At 37.5% G+C, this 18,096-nt stretch overlaps 1 protein-coding gene across 19 annotated transcripts in view; it reads left to right on the top strand.

The window, feature by feature from the left end:
• The first annotated feature begins 5,166 nt into the window (after positions 1–5,166).
• The window catches only part of dlg1b (discs large MAGUK scaffold protein 1b), a 121,749-nt gene continuing 108,819 nt past the window's right edge, over positions 5,167–18,096 (top strand). For 4 of the 19 annotated variants that reach the window (XM_051883714.1, XM_051883770.1, XM_051883746.1 and 1 more), the window contains exons 1-3: positions 5,174–5,855; positions 6,193–6,324; positions 15,433–15,596. In XM_051883714.1, the coding sequence (XP_051739674.1) occupies positions 5,837–5,855; positions 6,193–6,324; positions 15,433–15,596 (315 nt within the window). In that variant the 5' untranslated portion in view covers positions 5,174–5,836. Of the gene's footprint in view, positions 5,856–6,192; positions 6,325–15,432; positions 15,597–18,096 lie in introns of all 19 variants that reach the window. The other 15 variants (XM_051883774.1, XM_051883773.1, XM_051883768.1 and 12 more) reach the window with 6 other exon arrangements.

Genomic DNA, 18,096 nt, shown 5'->3' with positions numbered 1-18,096 from the left:
ATTTTCCTCCCCTTAATTTTCCTTTTATGCATATTAGGTATGTATGAGCACTGATCCAAAAATGTATGTACTTATTGATTAACAAGACAAACACACATTTCTAAAAAAAAAAAAAAAAAAAAAAAAATTCTTTATCCATATGTGAAACCATGGATTTTCCTCATTGACATTTTTTGCACACTATAAGTACATTATCATCATTGCCCATGTACTATAGGTGCACAGTGCAGAATGGTGCCACTTGGCACAACAGCCCATTCACTTCAATCACTGTGCTTTGTTTTTGCAGACAGTAATACAAAATGTGTGCTACTGTCTCCCTACAGTGCTCTTTTGGGCTTGCTGGGATGTAGATAAGACTTCCTGTCTTGTGTATTAATACTACTGTGGGAGATTACATTAACAGACTTATTTTATGATGTAAGGTGGGATTTGTACGGTGCCATCTGGCCATTCACAAACACTCTAAGCCCCTTCCCCTATCATCTAATCATGACATGACCAAGGGGCTGGAATAGATTACAAGGAAATATCCCCTCACACGGATATGAAGTCAAACTACTACCTAACTAAATGCTAGCAAAAAGGTATGATCATCAGTCCTTTACAAATAATCGTTTATTTGATGTGTGGTAGACAAAAGCCTTCAGTAAAACTAAAGTATCTAGAATTGTTAAACTGATATGCCTCTTCTCGTATTAATAGAGTTCAGATAGTAAAGGTGAACAATAGTCTGTCTTCTGCCATTATGACCCGTGTCATTGCGTCACCTTTCACTGATGCCATATCCGCGTTACCCTCGATTTCCAGTTTTACTTCCATACCATGGAAACATCAATAGATGCTTTAATATATTATGTGTTTTATTAGACAGGTGAGCAACTGTTTGGATACCTTTATCGACAGAAAACTAATCATTGTTATAGCTCAACACGGTTAGTCTTATTGTTTGAATCTCTTGTTTTTTTTTTTTTTTTTATTTACCGTGAGTAACATATTTGTACCATGCCTCAGAGACAAGTGGCTAACATAGCATAATCAGAACAAGCTTTATTTGTAGTAACAGTAATACAGCATTTTCTCTGCCATACAATATATTTTAAAATTAATTGCATGCATTTAGCAACATAAGTCATCCAGCTAATATCAATCTAGCTTACTGCTATTTGCAAAAAGTGTCTCATACCAGCCACTAAACTAACGCAGAGTAACGTTATAACATACCTTTCAACACACTCAAATCAAATGTATTTTAGTATAAATGTTTTGACCAAGTAAAACAGCGCTGTGTTACCCCCCAGTTTTAATTCGTCAAATAAAGTGACCTGTAGGAGTAGTTATTTAGCAGTTGTGGCTATTTCATTAGAATGAAATAAAAGCAAACATTAAACGTAACTTTAATCATAAAGTAAACATAAACAACAAAATGAAAGGAGCGGCAGTGGCCAAATGCAGCATATAAGCAATAATAAAAGCTCCTAACTCGATCTGCTCCCACGGCTCTTGGCCTCGCCCTGTTTCATACAACAGTAATGCTAATAAAACTTTAATACATTAGCTCATCCATGAACATGATTTCTGTTGGATTGCTTTCCATTGGCTGTGGAGGTGAAGAAGACACCTCTCATGATTCCACGTTCATTCACAGCATCATCAAGCTACGCCTTTGTTATTGTTTTAAATAAGCAACCTCTAGCGGCAAAATTTACATACTGTGCCATTAAAATATTCAGATGACACTCTGAATACTCAATCTGAGCCCCAAACACAATGTGGACAAAGTGGTTGAATGGTGTGGTAAAAATGCTCTTGAGATTAATGCAAATAAAACTGAAGAGTGTCACAGTTCCCTTCGTTCCCGGACTCCATTTCCCATGATCCTTCCTGTTTCCTCACCTGCACTCACTTCCTCGTCATCTCCCCATCAGCACTCATCACCTGCACCTGGACCTGATAATCCACATACCCTTTATAATGGACTCACTCCCTGCACTCCTTGTCTGTTCTTAATGTTGTGTAAAGCGTGTATGGTTGTTTCTCTCCTTCATTGTTATTAAATACCCTTATTTGTGGATTTCCGAATACGTCTCATCTCTACCACACCAACACGTAACAAAGAGATTGTATTTGGTTCACCATTGAACATTCATAAAGTTCCAGTTGTTATTCATGATGAAGGAATTATGCAGGTTGATTTATAAATACTTGGGTGTGCATCATTTATCTTGGAAATATCATATTGAAAATGTTTGTTAGGACAAAGCAAAAAATATATTTTCTTTACCATCTCAGACCTTTTCGAGCAAGTATATGGGCAATTTTTTTTTTTTTTATTATGAGTGTTTTGCAATACTTTACATGGAACACATGTTTATCTACCACCTTAAAGTCAAAGTTATTTCATCAGAAGTTTAAAGATAGCTCCTTGAGATGCTTTATGAATCAACTTATCATCATAATTTATTAATGCTGGCAAACAACATTATTACTTATCCTAATCATGTCCTGCATAGTGAATATACATTGTTACCGTCAAATTGGAATCCCACGATTTAAATACCACCGAAGCACTCCTCTGTGTATCAGTCAGTCCTGAACTTAATCACAGACAGAATGAATGTTCAGGGACTTAATTATTATGAGTTATGAATGTGATATTATGAATATGATAAATGTAGGTTTTTGTGATTGTGTAAAAAAGTCCATCTATCGATTCTGCAAACCAGGGTTGTGGGGATGTTGAAGTTAATGCTCAGCATATCAGGCAATAGGCAGGGAAACGCCATGAATCCATTACAGTGGATCCATATCCATAAGTCCATTACGTTGGGTTTTAGCCTATCTTATATTTGATAAATACATTTCCAGAGAGTGTAAATGTGTTTCAATCCATCCAGGATGTCTCCTTGCTTATGGCCTGAGAAGCTAGGATAGGCTTCAGCATTCCCGCAACCCGACGAGAAGTTTGGAAGATGGGTGGATGTATTTTTTACGTTTTATTTATTCATTCATGGCCCGTGGCAGGACTTTTATGGATCCTGGAAGAATACTCTGCATGGCATTAAATAAGGATGTTTCAAAATTAATCCATTTAAATGTGCATGCAAAATCACTGAATTTGACTTCTCGGGGAATTACAATATAATCTTCATTGGAATTGCCATTACGAATGGCATTTCTCATAGAGAGAGTGCCTTTGATATACTGAGATGCAGCACAAATGGAAGATAAGCTGTTACTCTGGATCGATCATGTCTTGGCATCCTGACAACCCACTGAAATGATGCCAGAGAATTATCATGTTTACAGGCTGGGATTTGTTTAATAGGCCATCAACACATTAAGAGAATAAGATCAAATTACATGCCATGCCACTGTATTATTATTATAATACCAAAAAGATTGATTATAATAAAATGAATAAAAATGGAAATAATGATTTCAATGCAGCAACCGCAACAGCATCACATTATCATTAGTGGTGACAAAGCAAAAACATCTAAACAAAACAACTGTTTCTGTACACTTTACTGCCTGGAGAAATTCCTGCATCATTTTAGTTGTATTTTTCTTGTTGTTGACAAAATTTCATCTCACTACTCTCACTACACTCACCAACACTGCTGCCAAAATCCTGATTTATGCTAAGATTAATTGTGAGCAATTTGTCCAGAGATGACAGCAAAAACAGCTGCTATAATCACTGTTCAGTATGAGAGAGCCAGACGGGATGGACATGTGTTGGAAAGCGCCTATGTCATATTGTTTACAGATCCACATTCTGTTACAGAGAATATGCCCAGTCTCAAATGGTAATACATGATTATTACATTGACACAGTTTATACAAAAACAACAAATTTGAATCAAAGTATGAAATATTCCACAAAGGTGCCAGACTCCCAAAAACGAAGCCTTATGCAAAGCATGCATGTCTGTCACCAAGAATAATACGCTGGATTAAAGGCCAAAATCTAACTAAACACTCAATGCAAATCCAATGTTCGTGAGATACAATGCAAACCTGACTGCTCTTGTACACTGTGGCAAGATGGAGGTAGCCTCTTCAAGATCAGAGAGGATCATTCATAAAACATGACCATCTAAAAATAAAGTCCTCTTTTACCATGTCTACTTTCTAATCTGGGCCTCTGCTTTGGTTGTTTGTGTCAATATATGTTAGATCTGAAAGGCACATCTGTATCTGATGATCCATTGAGTGTTTGTAGTGTCAGACAACCTTAAAGGGTTAGTTCAACCAAAATGACGTTGCTCCCTATGTGTGGTTCAAATACCCTCAGACTTCATTAAAAATATCTTAATTTGTGTTCCGAAGATGAACAAATGTTTTACGGGTTTGGGACGACAAGAGGGTGAGTACTTAATGACAGAAATTTTATTTTTGGCTGAACTAACCCTTTAATTGTGCGTTCTGGGATTGGAAAACATTAATAAATGAAGAGTGCAAAGAGAATGTTTTTGCTTAAACCTGGTTTGGGTTATTTCATGGTTGATTTTCTTTTATGCATGCAACATTTTTCAACAAGATGCGCAAAAAATGATTAATTAAAAAAAACGACAATATTTTATAAAATATTGTTATTTTATAATTAATATAAAATTAATATTATATTATAATTTTATAAAATATTATTAAATAAAATTGACAATATTTCATGGCACTTTATTTATATTTATACATATATATATTAATACACACACACACACACACACACACACACATACATACATACATATATATATATATATGTTTGTGTGTGTGTGTTTTGCAATACCCGCATTAAAATAGTTCTACCCATTACACTACTGGATTAACACATCTCAAGATCAGGTTCTGTGTGGCTTTACATAATGCCCCCTCAGTTGAGCTTCCACGTGAACAGCTACTACAACTTCTAGGCAAGTCAAAGCCGGTGTAGTCAAAGCCGTGAATATTTCATTTGGATTAAAAACACAGTCTAGGCATAGCAATGTTCAATCATAATATGAACATCAAAGTCCCGCATAAACTTGTGAGAGCCTATATCCTCATATGGACCCTTGTTTATACCACTTGCCTGCTTGAGTCAGTGAGTCTCCTTTAAGAAAGTGTGAAGTCTCACCTTCCCAACCCTGTGCTGAAAGGTAGCTCAGTCCCATGATTGGGCGGTCAAGGGTAGGGTCTAGAATCACGTGACTTTCTTCCAACCCTGGGACGCCATTTTGGAGGAAAGTTTGGAATTTCTGACACATAGGAAGAAAAAAGGAGGAGGAGATAACGAAAGAAGTTTGACGTTTAGGAAAACAATCCTCATTCTTCCGAAGGTGAAGAAGAATGAGGGAAACTGCAGACGTGAGGATTTGAATCGCTTGTGTTCACACTGAGCCCTTGCAAGCGCACGGCAGGGAGGTGTATATTTGCAGTTTGGGGAGTTTTTTTGGAAGCCCTACTGCAACTGGCGGCGACATATGTTCAGTTTTCCTCCGCAGCCGCGGAGCAGATTGGCGGTGGAGACTGAATCGTAGCGTCTGTGTGTCTTTTGAATGGAAGCGCAGGGCTGTCAGTGGAGTAAAGCTCAATTCTGTGTTGTCGCTCGACTGTCAGGTTAAAGAAGTGCAGCTCGCGCTCGACTCTAAAATCATTTCATATCAGCCTGAACCGTCCTCATGTTTACCGGATAAACATTTGAGTTTCATGCCAACTGCGTCTAACTTACCCCTCCTTGACACTCTGGACGAACTCGTGTTGGGAGAGGAGCGTTTTATTATCGCGTGTATTGTTAATTTTTGTCGCGAGCTCTGCTGGATTGGTTATCGTGCACGAGCCCAACCTAAACATGCCAGTCAGAAAAAAAGGTGAGATAAACTTCGGATATACTTTTACGCAATAAGACATTGGAGCTGGTAAGTCACTTCTTGGAGGCTTAACAGAACATTTCAGACTTAATGTAATCTGTAAAATTCTTTGGACGTGAGAACTGTCATACATTTTTTGTTTGTCCCGTCATCACCACATAGATTTTAAAACTTATACCAAAGTATTTTACTACTTATTTAGGCTTTATTCACTCCATAAGAAGGAAGGCAGAGATGTAAACGTAGATATTTTTTTTAAATATTTCTTGCTTTATGCTGTCTGCTGCAGTATCGTGTAATTTTGTAATTCATTAAACTTTCTGTCTGCCCTGTATAGATGCACAGAGGGCTCTGTTACTGCTGGAGGAATACCGGTCAAAACTCAGTAACACTGAAGACAGACAGCTGAGAAACTCCATCCAGAGAGTCATTGACATCTTCCAGAGTAACCTCTTCCAGGCGCTTATAGGTACTACAATGTGTCATTCAGCACTTCCTTAGTAATAATGAAAGTACTGTGTCATGCTGTGAGAGCTATTGTTTATCGGAATGAGTTGCATGAAATCTATCTATCTGTCTATCTATCTATCTAATTTTAATGTTACTTACAATTTTATTTAACAAATAAGGGGACACAAGACAAGTGACTGAACTTTGTTGTGAGCCCTGTTGGAAATTTTCAGTATCTGTTTTTCATTCATGAAGGGTTCATATTCAGTGTGTGGAGGTTGCGACGCTTTCCCTCCAAAAGTTTGTGAGAGCTTGTCATTGCACAGGGGTGTTGAGTAGTAAAAGCCAATCGGGGCCCTGTGTTACTCAAGTCATTGCCTCCGTTTTCAGAGGGGTGAGAACTTACTGACATGTAGGTGACTATACTAAAGAGTACCTAATACTATACTGTGAATGGTAAAAAACAATTGGAATTAATTCTTCGAAGCAGTGTAAACTATTGTTTAAAGTATTATCTGAGCATGTTCTTGTATAAAGACATCTGCTCTGCATTGAGTTATCTTGCAGTTTGTTTTGAGGTGCTGCAATATAGTGTTTCTTAGTTCTCTGGTTTATTTATTTATTTGATAGGGACAGTTTACAGACACTGTAAATAAGCCAGAATTCTAATTTTCATCTGTTGTCCCTTGCCAGATTTTGAAGTGCCAACCTAAAATAAAAAAAAAAACATGGTAAATTATCACAAATAAAAATTATCCACAGATAATAAAATGTGTGCCAATACAATAAAACCAAGTTGTTCTCAAACTTTTTAGTGGCGTACCCCCCTGAGGCATTTAACATCCTTCTGTTTACCCCCTCACTTCCACTTAGACTGCAGTCACACCTTTTCCATTTCTATTTTTTACCTTTATAAAGATTTTCTAAACCTATTAAAGTGCCATGTTTTGTCAAATTCTTAAAATCCCATTAATGCAATTATTAATATAATGAATAAAGCAATAAATTAAACTAAATCAATAATTTAAATCAAATGAAATCAATACCAACAAAAGCCATCTTTGCACTGCAGTGGCACAAGCTGCATCTAGATGTATTTACACAGTTTAATCCTGCTCAGTGGCATGAATTCAATTACAGTGCCATAAATAATGTTATGAGATAATGTTTTAGATAAAAAAAATGTTCAATAGAGAAATATGAAATTATGGTAAAAACAAAAGTTGATCCTTCAAAATATTAAACTAAAACCAACAGTAAGTGGCGGCTCACTTAATGAGTGAGTCATCGAGTCATTCATTCATTTATTCAGTAACGAAGCAAGTGGCTTTATTTATGAATAGGTCATTGAATCCTTGACTCTCCTGATTCGTTCAAAGCCACAGATTTGCTCATTGACACAATGTAATGTAGCATGATTTACCAAGGTAGCATACTCTGCAGACAACCTATCATATGCATGCTGCTTGTGTGGATGCAGTCAGTTTTGACAGCAAAAGATGATTTAATTTGACTGGATGTCATGTATTTGACCTTTTTGCTGTTTTTATGTTAGAGGCGGCATTTTATAAATGCATGTTCGGTTTTAATGTTATTTTAGTTAGGGCAGAATTAAATGAACGGCAAAACTCAGCATTTTGTTTGCGTACCCCCTCTGTCACCTCATGTACCCCAGTTTGGGAACCACTGTCTTAGGCCAGCCGTTTGAAACTAGGCAAAGAAAGCAACCACGAGGAATGCTGAACACTGAACAGCCTGTTTGAGGCTGTTTCTCTAGGGTTTAACTGGCCGCATGCCAGTGACTTCCTTTGTTTGACCCTCAAGGTGTGGAGGCTTCCTGTAATAACTTCATCCTCTGCTTCTCATTCTTTAGAAAAAACATGAAAGTTTAGTTGCTTGAGTTGTTGAATTGAAAGAGTTCTACATAAGGCGTGCTTAGTTACTTGTTTTATGTTTGTCTACTGAAATAGTCACGTGTTTTAGGACAAAGACCGGTCAGCTTCCTCTTTGTAAATGTATTTCACTCATGTATCTTGCTTCAGTTTGAAAAGCAAACTAGTTTTGTAAAAAGCATTTAGAGATGGTGGGCACAGTTAAATTGCGTATCACAACACAAGAGTTGTAAATATCTGCTTCTGTTGTCCAAGCTGGAGCACTATGTGTGCCTCACCACTGTTCTGTATCTCAGCAAACAGTCTTACTCTAAGCTGCCGTGATGAATCGTCGTGCTCAACATTGCTGGATAAGTTCATACATCATACATGTGTAATCACCCTCATGCGTAGCCTCGTTCACGTTCACACAAACACGCACAGAAATCCCTCTACTCATATATGTCCTGCATGCACACGTGTTCTTCTTAAGAGTGCTGCTAATGAAAAATGCATTGGAGTGACGGTTTCCAATTTGACTTTTCCTCAGATATGTATTCTAAAGGACAAACAAAATGTAATCCGTCTGTTGACATGATTACCCCAGTCCTAATCCGTAGGCTGATGATTTATGATGGTTTCTCTGAGAGAGCAGCACATGCAGACTCATGGTGCATGTTTCTCAATGATTAGAGCCTTAAGATCCCTCCCAGGATGCCAAAGAAGAAGAGTTAACCAGAGCAGGGCAGGTCTCCTCCTGCATGCAAAATGTGGGTCACAAGACAGACCAGGTTTACCCTTGACAGAACCCACCCGCCTCACGAGTTCCTAGTTAATTGTTTTGAAAATGAGACTCTGAGTAAGGGTAAGATTAAATCACATTATCTAAAGTAGATAATGGCAAGGTTTTCTATTCAGACACAGAAGAACCTTTTTTAAAAAAAGCTCTTAGTGCTTCATAAAGAGCTGGAGTGGTGAATCTGATATCACACAGGCAGGCCGATATCTTTTCCTAATCTTTATTCAGAGGTCCTGCCTGAAACAGAATATGTAATGGATAAAAATCACTTCCTCAAGTAGATAGAAAGCATCTCCTAAAGCACATGGTAATCACTTGGGCAAGCGTCAAGCCAGCCAAAAAAAGCTATCATATATTTTAAAATGATCCCCTTTATGTGGCTGATTGTAAATTATTGTAATATCCAAAGTTGATAATTTCAATCATATTATTAATTGCCTACAGAAAGCATTTGCATTCCATAGTCTGTAAATGAGCCATAAGATAATGAAGACATGTGTCAGAGGTAAAGAGACCCGGCAGGCTCTGTGAACTGTGGAAATTCTATCCTGTGGCTGCAGAGGTCTGTTAATCGGACGTCAATACAGCACTCTGTTTAAGGGCTGCCTTACCACAGATCTCATTCCGGAGGGAGAAAAGTGAACATGAGACTCAGAGAAACCTGGGAATCGGCTAAGAGTTACGCCTCTGTTTTGACCGGCTCAGTGGGGAGGTCTCATCTCCAATTAAATCTTGTCATCTACACTATGAAATATAACAAATTTAAGGAGATTAACAGCTCTTTTGCTTTTACATTCTGTTATGAATCCACTGTCATTTACATTTTACAGTGGGTACGGAAAGTATTCAGACCCCCTTAGATTTTTCACTCTTTATATTGCAGCCATTTGCTAAAATCATTTAAGTTCATTTTTTTCCCTCATTAATGTACACACAGCACCCCATATTGGCAGAAAAACACAGAATTGTTGACATTTTTGCAGATTTATTAAAAAAGAAAAACTGAAATATCACATGGTCCTAAGTATTCGGACTCTTTGCTGTGACACTCATATATTTAACTCAGGTGCTGTCCATTTCTTCTGATCATCCTTGAGATGGTTCTACACCTTCATTTGAGTCCAGCTGTGTTTGATTATACTGATTGGACTTGATTAGGAAAGCCACACACCTGTCTATATAAGACCTTACAGCTCACAGTGCATGTCAGAGCAAATGAGAATCATGAGGTCAAAGGAACTGCCTGAAGAGCTCAGAGACAGAATTGTGGCAAGGCACAGATCTGGCCAAGGTTACAAAAAAATTTCTGCTGCACTTAAGGTTCCTAAGAGCACAGTGGCCTCCATAATCCTTAAATGGAAGACATTTGGGATGACCAGAACCTTTCCTAGAGCTGGCCGTCCGGCCAAACTGAGCTATCGGGGGAGAAGAGCCTTGTGAGAGAGGTAAAGAAGAACCCAAAGATCACTGTGGCTGAGCTCCAGAGATGCAGTCAGGAGATGGGAGAAAGTTGTAGAAAGTCAACCATCACTGCAGCACTCCACCAGTCGGGGCTTTATGGCAGAGTGGCCCGACGGAAGCCTCTCCTCAGTGCAAGACACATGAAAGCCCGCATGGAGGACTCCAAGATGGTGAGAAATAAGATGAGACCAAGATAGAACTTTTTGGCCTTAATTCTAAGCAGTATGTGTGGAGAAAACCAGGCACTGCTCATCACCTGTCCAATACAGTCCCAACAGTGAAGCATGGTGGTGGCAGCATCATGCTGTGGGGGTGTTTTTCAGCTGCAGGGACAGGACGACTGGTTGCAATCGAGGGAAAGATGAATGCGGCCAAGTACAGGGATATCCTGGACGAAAACCTTCTCCAGAGTGCTCAGGACCTCAGACTGGGCCGAAGGTTTACCATCCAACAAGACAATGACCCTAAGCACAGCTAAAATAAGGAAGGAGTGGCTTCACAACAACTCCGTGACTGTTCTTGAATGGCCCAGCCAGAGCCCTGACTTAAACCCAATTGAGCATCTCTGGAGAGACCTAAAAATGGCTGTCCACCAATGTTTACCATCCAACCTGACAGAACTGGAGAGGATCTGCAAGGAGCAATGGCAGAGGATCCCCAAATCCAGGTGTGAAAAACTTGTTGCATCTTTCCCAAAAAGACTCATGGCTGTATTAGATCAAAAGGGTGCTTCTACTAAATACTGAGCAAAGGGTCTGAATACTTAGGACCATGTGATATTTCAGTTTTTCTTTTTTAATAAATCTGCAAAAATGTCAACAATTCTGTGTTTTTCTGTCAATATGGGGTGCTGTGTGTACATTAATGAGGAAAAAAAATTAACTTAAATGATTTTAGCAAATGGCTGCAATATAACAAAGAGTGAAAAATTTAAGGGGGTCTGAATACTTTCCGTACCCACTGTACATTAGCTGTTTTTTCTTTAGTCTTGTTAAACTTAGTTGTGAAAAGATCATAAAGAGTTCAAGTGTCTAGTTCACAAATATACAACATCTCTATTAGGTTTATTTGTGATGTTCCATAGATTATTGGGGACGTAATTATAAATCAGTTTGAATTACCATAGTGTCTGATGCAGTTTGTGTTTTCTAATGGTTGTGAACTATTCACCTGTTTAGAAATTTTATATCGGACACGTTCGGGCTGATATTATAAAGATCATGCAAAGCATGACCATTTACTAACAATGGTTTTGATGTGTCGTGGTAGTACTACTAAAATAGGCAGTGATTAAAAGTGTTAGAGCTACATTTTTATCATGCACATTGCATACTCTCAGAGCATGGATGGGGTCACTGAACTGATATGAATAAACAGAACGCCTCAAAATGTCATTGGTATTATACTAAGGGCAAAAGAGTGTGTTGTTCAGTATTAACCTCCTAATACTGATTCTGAAACAATGATTAAATCTCTGTGTACCTCACTCAAAAATTCGTGCTCATTAGTAATTTGCTTCAATCATAACTTCATCACATGCCAGACTGATTTGCCACAGAGACCGGATTAAAGATCTTACTCATAACCCTACTGGTTATTACTTTCCTTCATCGTATGCATGTTTTATCCTGGCTGACCAAAAGCTTGAGGGCAGCCATGTTGTTGTCCATACTGTATAAATCTGCTAGAACAAACAGATGTATCATTTTGGAGTCAAAGACCTGGCGTTAGAAAGATGCTTTTTTAGCACAATTTGAACATGGTGGCCTGGTTTCACAGACAGGGCTTAGACTATGCCAGGATTAGGCCTTAGTTAAATTAGGACATTTAAGATGCTTTTATAAAAGTGCCTTTAAAAAAAACAAAAAACAAAAACATTACTGGTGTACATCTTGAGACAAAACAATGGCACTGACATATTTTAAGGTATGTAAAGTTCGTTTCAGTTAAAACAGCTCAAACATGCATTTTAGTCTGGGACTAGGCTGAAGCCTTGTCTGTGAAACCGGGAAGACAAGTTTTCCAGATTGCTGCTGCACATTGCTGCTCCAGTAGCCTTTTTGAGCAGTTTGTGATCGTACTCTCTTGTCATCAGATAGGATTCCTGAAGTACGCAAGACACTAACTGTCTTCTATTTACTTAGAAAGTTGGCAAAAAGATCAAAACCCATAATAAAGATCGCTAAGCAGCGTAATGAGAAATTGAACTATAATTACGGTGTTCGATGAATGTAAAAATGAATGAGCAAAGCATTGTAAAACTCATACAACACAATCTCAGACGCTATTATCTGGATTAGATTTCTCACAAATTTTTCTCGGACGTTAGTTAAAAAGTCTTTGGTAATTTGCTCTGTAGTTTTTACCGAGATTGTGTGAAGAAAATGCAGACATGTTAGATTCAGGGTTAAAATTGCAAAGCACATTTGTGAAATACAAATTTACCAGACCGCCTCAGGGAAAACTAGTTTTATCCAAATATAATTTTTGGTTATTCGTTCATAGCTTCACTTCTGTAATTACTGTTAGGAGCTGATTTATGACAAATACAAGGCGAAACTTGGCAAAGTGTGAACGCATCTGGTTGTTCAAGCTACATACGGAAACATTACTTCTCCGATATTGGCATACTTAAATTTGGGAGCCCCACAATCAATATGTAAGGAAGCAGCCATGGATGGAGCAAACACAAAACTCTCAAACACTAATTGACTAATTTAAAAATACAAAAAGTATGCTTCAAATATACTTGTTCAACACAAACCGTACGTGAATGATTTGCTTGCAGATAGAGGGTTTTTCGCCATCTGCTTCCTGATGTGCTTCAATGAGATTTACAGATGAAGTTATGACATATTTTGCTCAGATATTGCAGCTGACTCAGCTAGAGTGCTGTGTAAATGCACACTCTTATATAATGCATTTTTAATTTGTTTGATGCATTATGATTCAGCACTTGAAAAATCATTAGGACCTTTGATTTATGTGTCCCAGATTGTTTTCAGTAAGATAGCATAATTTGCTCTCATCCCATTCCATCCTAACTTTTGAACAGGTCGATTGCCAATCTGAAGCTGCTCTTGACATTTTGTGTCCTACAATTCTCTGATTATTTCTTAACACTTTAAAGAGTTGTCATATGACCTGCTGTCAGATGTCACTACATGTTATAAACAAGACATGCTTTGGAATAATGTCAGTCAGAATTTTCCATCCAAAGTTGCGAATTTAACTGCGCAGAATTGGAATATCACATAAAACATTTGTGAATAAAAAGCATTGTTTCCATCCCATGTCTTTTAAGAGAACAAAATCATCACTTCCTGGGAAACTGGCACAAAATATCTGTAATAAAAGTGGAAGTTGTTGCAATCTGGGAAGCCACTGTGTCTCGTTTTACTACATCATATATGACTTGCGCCTCAGATAGCATTTCAGCAGAATAACCTTAGCCTTTGGTTTTCAGTAAATATATTCAGTATTATTATTTTTTTCTGTCTTTGTTTTATTTTAAGAGTAGTTGCATGACTGAGAGGTCAGTCAGATGTTAAATGGTAGGATTCTGTGACACCCTCCAGCTTCTCAAAGACTTACAGGGGCATTGACAAGTGAACGAACAGCGATTAATCTCAATATAAATCCTGGATTAGTTTACCCATCCAGCACTTTCATTTCTGTGGCACAAAACTTTTATTTTTGAGGAGCCTTAATACAGGAACCAAAATCACATTTCAGACCTAGATATTAAAAAATACTAGATCTAAATTGTTAATGGTCATAGGACAAATGCTCATTCTACATTAGTGGGAGCTCAATTACAAGCCAGTCATTTTTCAGAGGGGCTGTGAAGTCACTGGACTCAGTATTTCTACAGGGAAACCAGAGATGAGGGAATCACCCCCACCAGCTGCGTGCATTATAAAAATATTTATTCTCATTTCTGTGAAGCTCCATGTGATCCAGCATGTATTTTCAGCCCTGTTACCCAATCTCTGCCATGCATAGAAGAACTGTAAACCTCTGCTATTTTCTCTCTCGGCTGAGCGTCGAACAGCATAGCCAACCACAGCGCAGAACTGCATTCTCTCAAACAGTCATTTCCCCTCTGCTTGTGGAAGGGACTAGTTCCCTAATTTATTTTAAACTGCACATGTGCCTTTTGCATGTGTAAATGGTTTCGGTTTGTTTGATTGTTAAAGTGTTTGAACTTCTGTCTTATCTGCCACATTCATACATAAACATTCACTGTTTTCTTATGACTGGGTGGAGGCTTTCAAATAAGTGGAATAAATGTTCATAACAAGAAGTTCCTGTGGGGTCCATCTGACCCTTGTGTCATTACGATTGTAACCTGAAGAATGTTGTAACAGCTGTTAACGACCTTTAAATCTCCCATGACCTCCAGCTTCAGTCCACACTCTTGTTTGTAATCTTTAAATTGCTGTTCACTAGGATGTGTATTTATAGATACATGCCATTAGCAACCAAATCACATCAGAGACCTTGATCAGTTATGAACAAGGTTTTAAAGCTGCACAATTAATGTCTTTGAATGACCTTCAAAACGCTTATTGAGCTCACATATACAGTGCCCCGTAAAAAGACATTTGTATACTTAAGTCACAATTAAAATGTAGGAATGTTTTCACAATTAAAATGTAAACACATTTAGGCACTTTTTGGTTGTCAAGCATTAGAGGAACATATAGTTAATGTGATGAGCTACGCCCTGTGTGAACTTGAGGGGAACTGAAATCATAAATTCACTAAAAAAAAATTGCAGTGGGACCGGTTGGTTAGAAAATAATTGCAGAAATGTCTTTTTTGATATGAAATAGTCTATGCAATGAAATTGATAAATTTATGTGTGACTTATGTGTTTCTAAATACTTTGTGGGGCCTCTGTATCTTGCTTTTCCTTTTTAGTAAGCTCTCTCAGGTATGATATTACAGAAAGAAATTTCCTCTTGAAAATGTATAGTTTCTCTTTTATCAGATATCCAGGAATTTTACGAAGTGACCTTATTGGATAATCAGAGATGTGGGGAATCAGTGAAAGTGCCCGATGCAATGCCCCCAGTGAACCTGTGGGATTTCTCCAGCATTCAAAGCACAACGGTGACTTCCGACACCCTGCCCAGCCTTAGCACCAGCATAGAGGTAAGAGTGCTCCAATTTTTAATTTTCTGAATTAGATTACCGAATAGAGCTTAGAAATATCTGAAATGTCTGGTCTGATTTTTAATTTTTTTTTTAGGTCAATTTGATGCTGTTTAAAACTTTTTATATCATTCAATTACTGCTAAGCATCTCACAAATATCTCACAGTTTAAAAAGATTGATGTTGTCAGAAAATGGCATACTGTTTATTTTTATTAAACAAGACCATAATATGGTCCTTTAATTAGACCGCATTCAGATTACAAAGCACCAACCAAACATGACATGGTTGATTGACATGTCTATTGGAAATGGATGGCAGTCTTAAATATTAAATGAAAGAACTTTTTTTTTTTTTTTTTTTTTTTTTTTAGCAGTGCTGTAATTGGGGCCATTTTGCATTTAAACTTCATTTTTAACTGTTCGGAGGTGCGTTTCCCAAAAGCAGCTATGGGAAGCGGTTTAATTTTGTTACTAGTGTTGTCACGGTACCAAAATTCCAGTAGTCGGTACCAATACCAGTAAAAATTTACGGTTCTCTGTACCAATTTCAGTACCACAGGAAAATCTGTTGGAACTATTTTACTATTTTATTTAACTAGCCTATTTTTAAAAACATATTAAATATGATGGTAATCATACATATAAATATTTGGAGCGTGTGTGTGTATGTTTGTGTGTGTATATACCTCAATGAAATAAATTTTGAAATATAAAAAAAATAAATAGCCTAGGCCTAAACAAATGCTCAAACATCCATATTGAAACAGACGTGCATGTTTATTTTAGCTATTCCTTCAGTGAAACGACACACTACAGCCTGTAAAACTATTAAATAAATATCAGTAAATAATGGTAACCTAAATAATAAGAAAGTGAAGTATTATTCTAAAAAAACATTTGTTTTTTATTTCCACACAAAGATGCGTCATATAGCCGCTCTGCGCTTTGAGAGGGATAAGAGACACGAGCAGGAAAGAGACCATTTCTCTTTAATAATATCTTCACGTTATCTCCTGATGTTTCAAGCAACTGACACTTGCTGTAAAAGGTCTGAAGAGCGAGTTTTATCTTCAGACATTCAGGCTATGTTTGATTTTGCGCTTCCAGAGAAAGCGAAACTGAAAATCACTTGAGTGTGTGAAACGCGCTATACAAATAAACTTGACGTGCCTTATAAAGTCTAATAACAAGCACAAACTGTGTTTAAATAGAAATTGACGTGCAAACAAAAAGGTTTCTGTCCTATGGTGTTTTTTCTACTTTACCACAGTAAAGAATGCGAATATAATAGGCCTAATTAAAAGCGAACCAAAGGAAGAAACGTTTATAATCCCCTGCGTGATTGAAGATTTGGGAAAAGAAACAGAGATTCCATGTTCAGTAGAATAACTAATGGAATATTCTCTGCTAATCGGGTGACCAGATCGTGATTGGCAAAACAGAATACAAAGCCGACAAAGCTTAAACTTATGACGTACCTCTCTCATTCGGCATGTACCAAAATGTTTCCATGGCTGCGATGTCACATTTAATTGCTAACCTATTAGCCTATTTCTTCTATAAACAAAGCTTTGTGCTTCACTTGTGTCATATTCACGTAAAATACTGGCACAGCCCTATCAGTGGGTACTGAATATACCCAGATACTCAGTACTCCCGGTACTACAGAAATGCTGGTATCGTCACATTTTCAAAATTTCAGTACCGACTTGGTACCGAAGTACTGCTACTTTTGACAACACTAGCTATTACACACTCTGTATGTAATCATCAGTCAGGTATTCTGAGAATCTGACATCCTGCTTTGCATGTTATCACAATTGTCATTGTTGGTGGAATTTGCTTTAATCCATCTTAAAGTGTCTACTGAAAATCGTTTGTAGAATGACTCCTCACACTCACAGAAACTGTCGGAAAAGACACTCTATCCTTCTGGATTCAGGGGAAGTATTTCGGTCTCAGTAGCTGTGCGTGATGCTGCTTAAAACAAATATGACAGAGGAGTCTTTACGCTCCATGGCTCTAACTGCAGTCTCTCTGCATGCTGTTTGTGAGCTTGAATACTTTAGTAGCAGATGTTCTCTTTCCCTGAACAGATGAACAGAAAGTTCAAACACTAAATGACCTCCTAAAAGCACCACAAGATAGATTAGTTATCACAGATTTGTTTCATTAGCTCATTTTTAATAACTAAATTGAACAAGCAGTAAAAAAAAAAATCATATTTTTTTTGAGTGTAGGAGTAGATATGCAGATACCTTCAGACTTTCGCTGCTAGATGTTTGCTGAAATTAATACAGCATTGGTTATTTCTCACCACACTTTTGAAAAATGTGAAAAAATTGGACATGGTAAGCTGTGGAGAGGAAAAGAGAACACAACAATTGTCTCTTCCAGTCAGTTTTATTTCTCTTCCAGTTAAAAATATCAAAGGTTCACAATGCATATTACATGCAAAAAAATGAACAAAGATATTATACATGGTTTTGTATGCTTA

Source organism: Ctenopharyngodon idella, chromosome 2, assembly GCF_019924925.1.
Source record: "Ctenopharyngodon idella isolate HZGC_01 chromosome 2, HZGC01, whole genome shotgun sequence".
NCBI classification, from domain to species: domain Eukaryota; kingdom Metazoa; phylum Chordata; class Actinopteri; order Cypriniformes; family Xenocyprididae; genus Ctenopharyngodon; species Ctenopharyngodon idella.
Note: the sequence above shows the minus strand (reverse complement) of the source record. Positions and strands in the feature narration are given on the sequence as shown.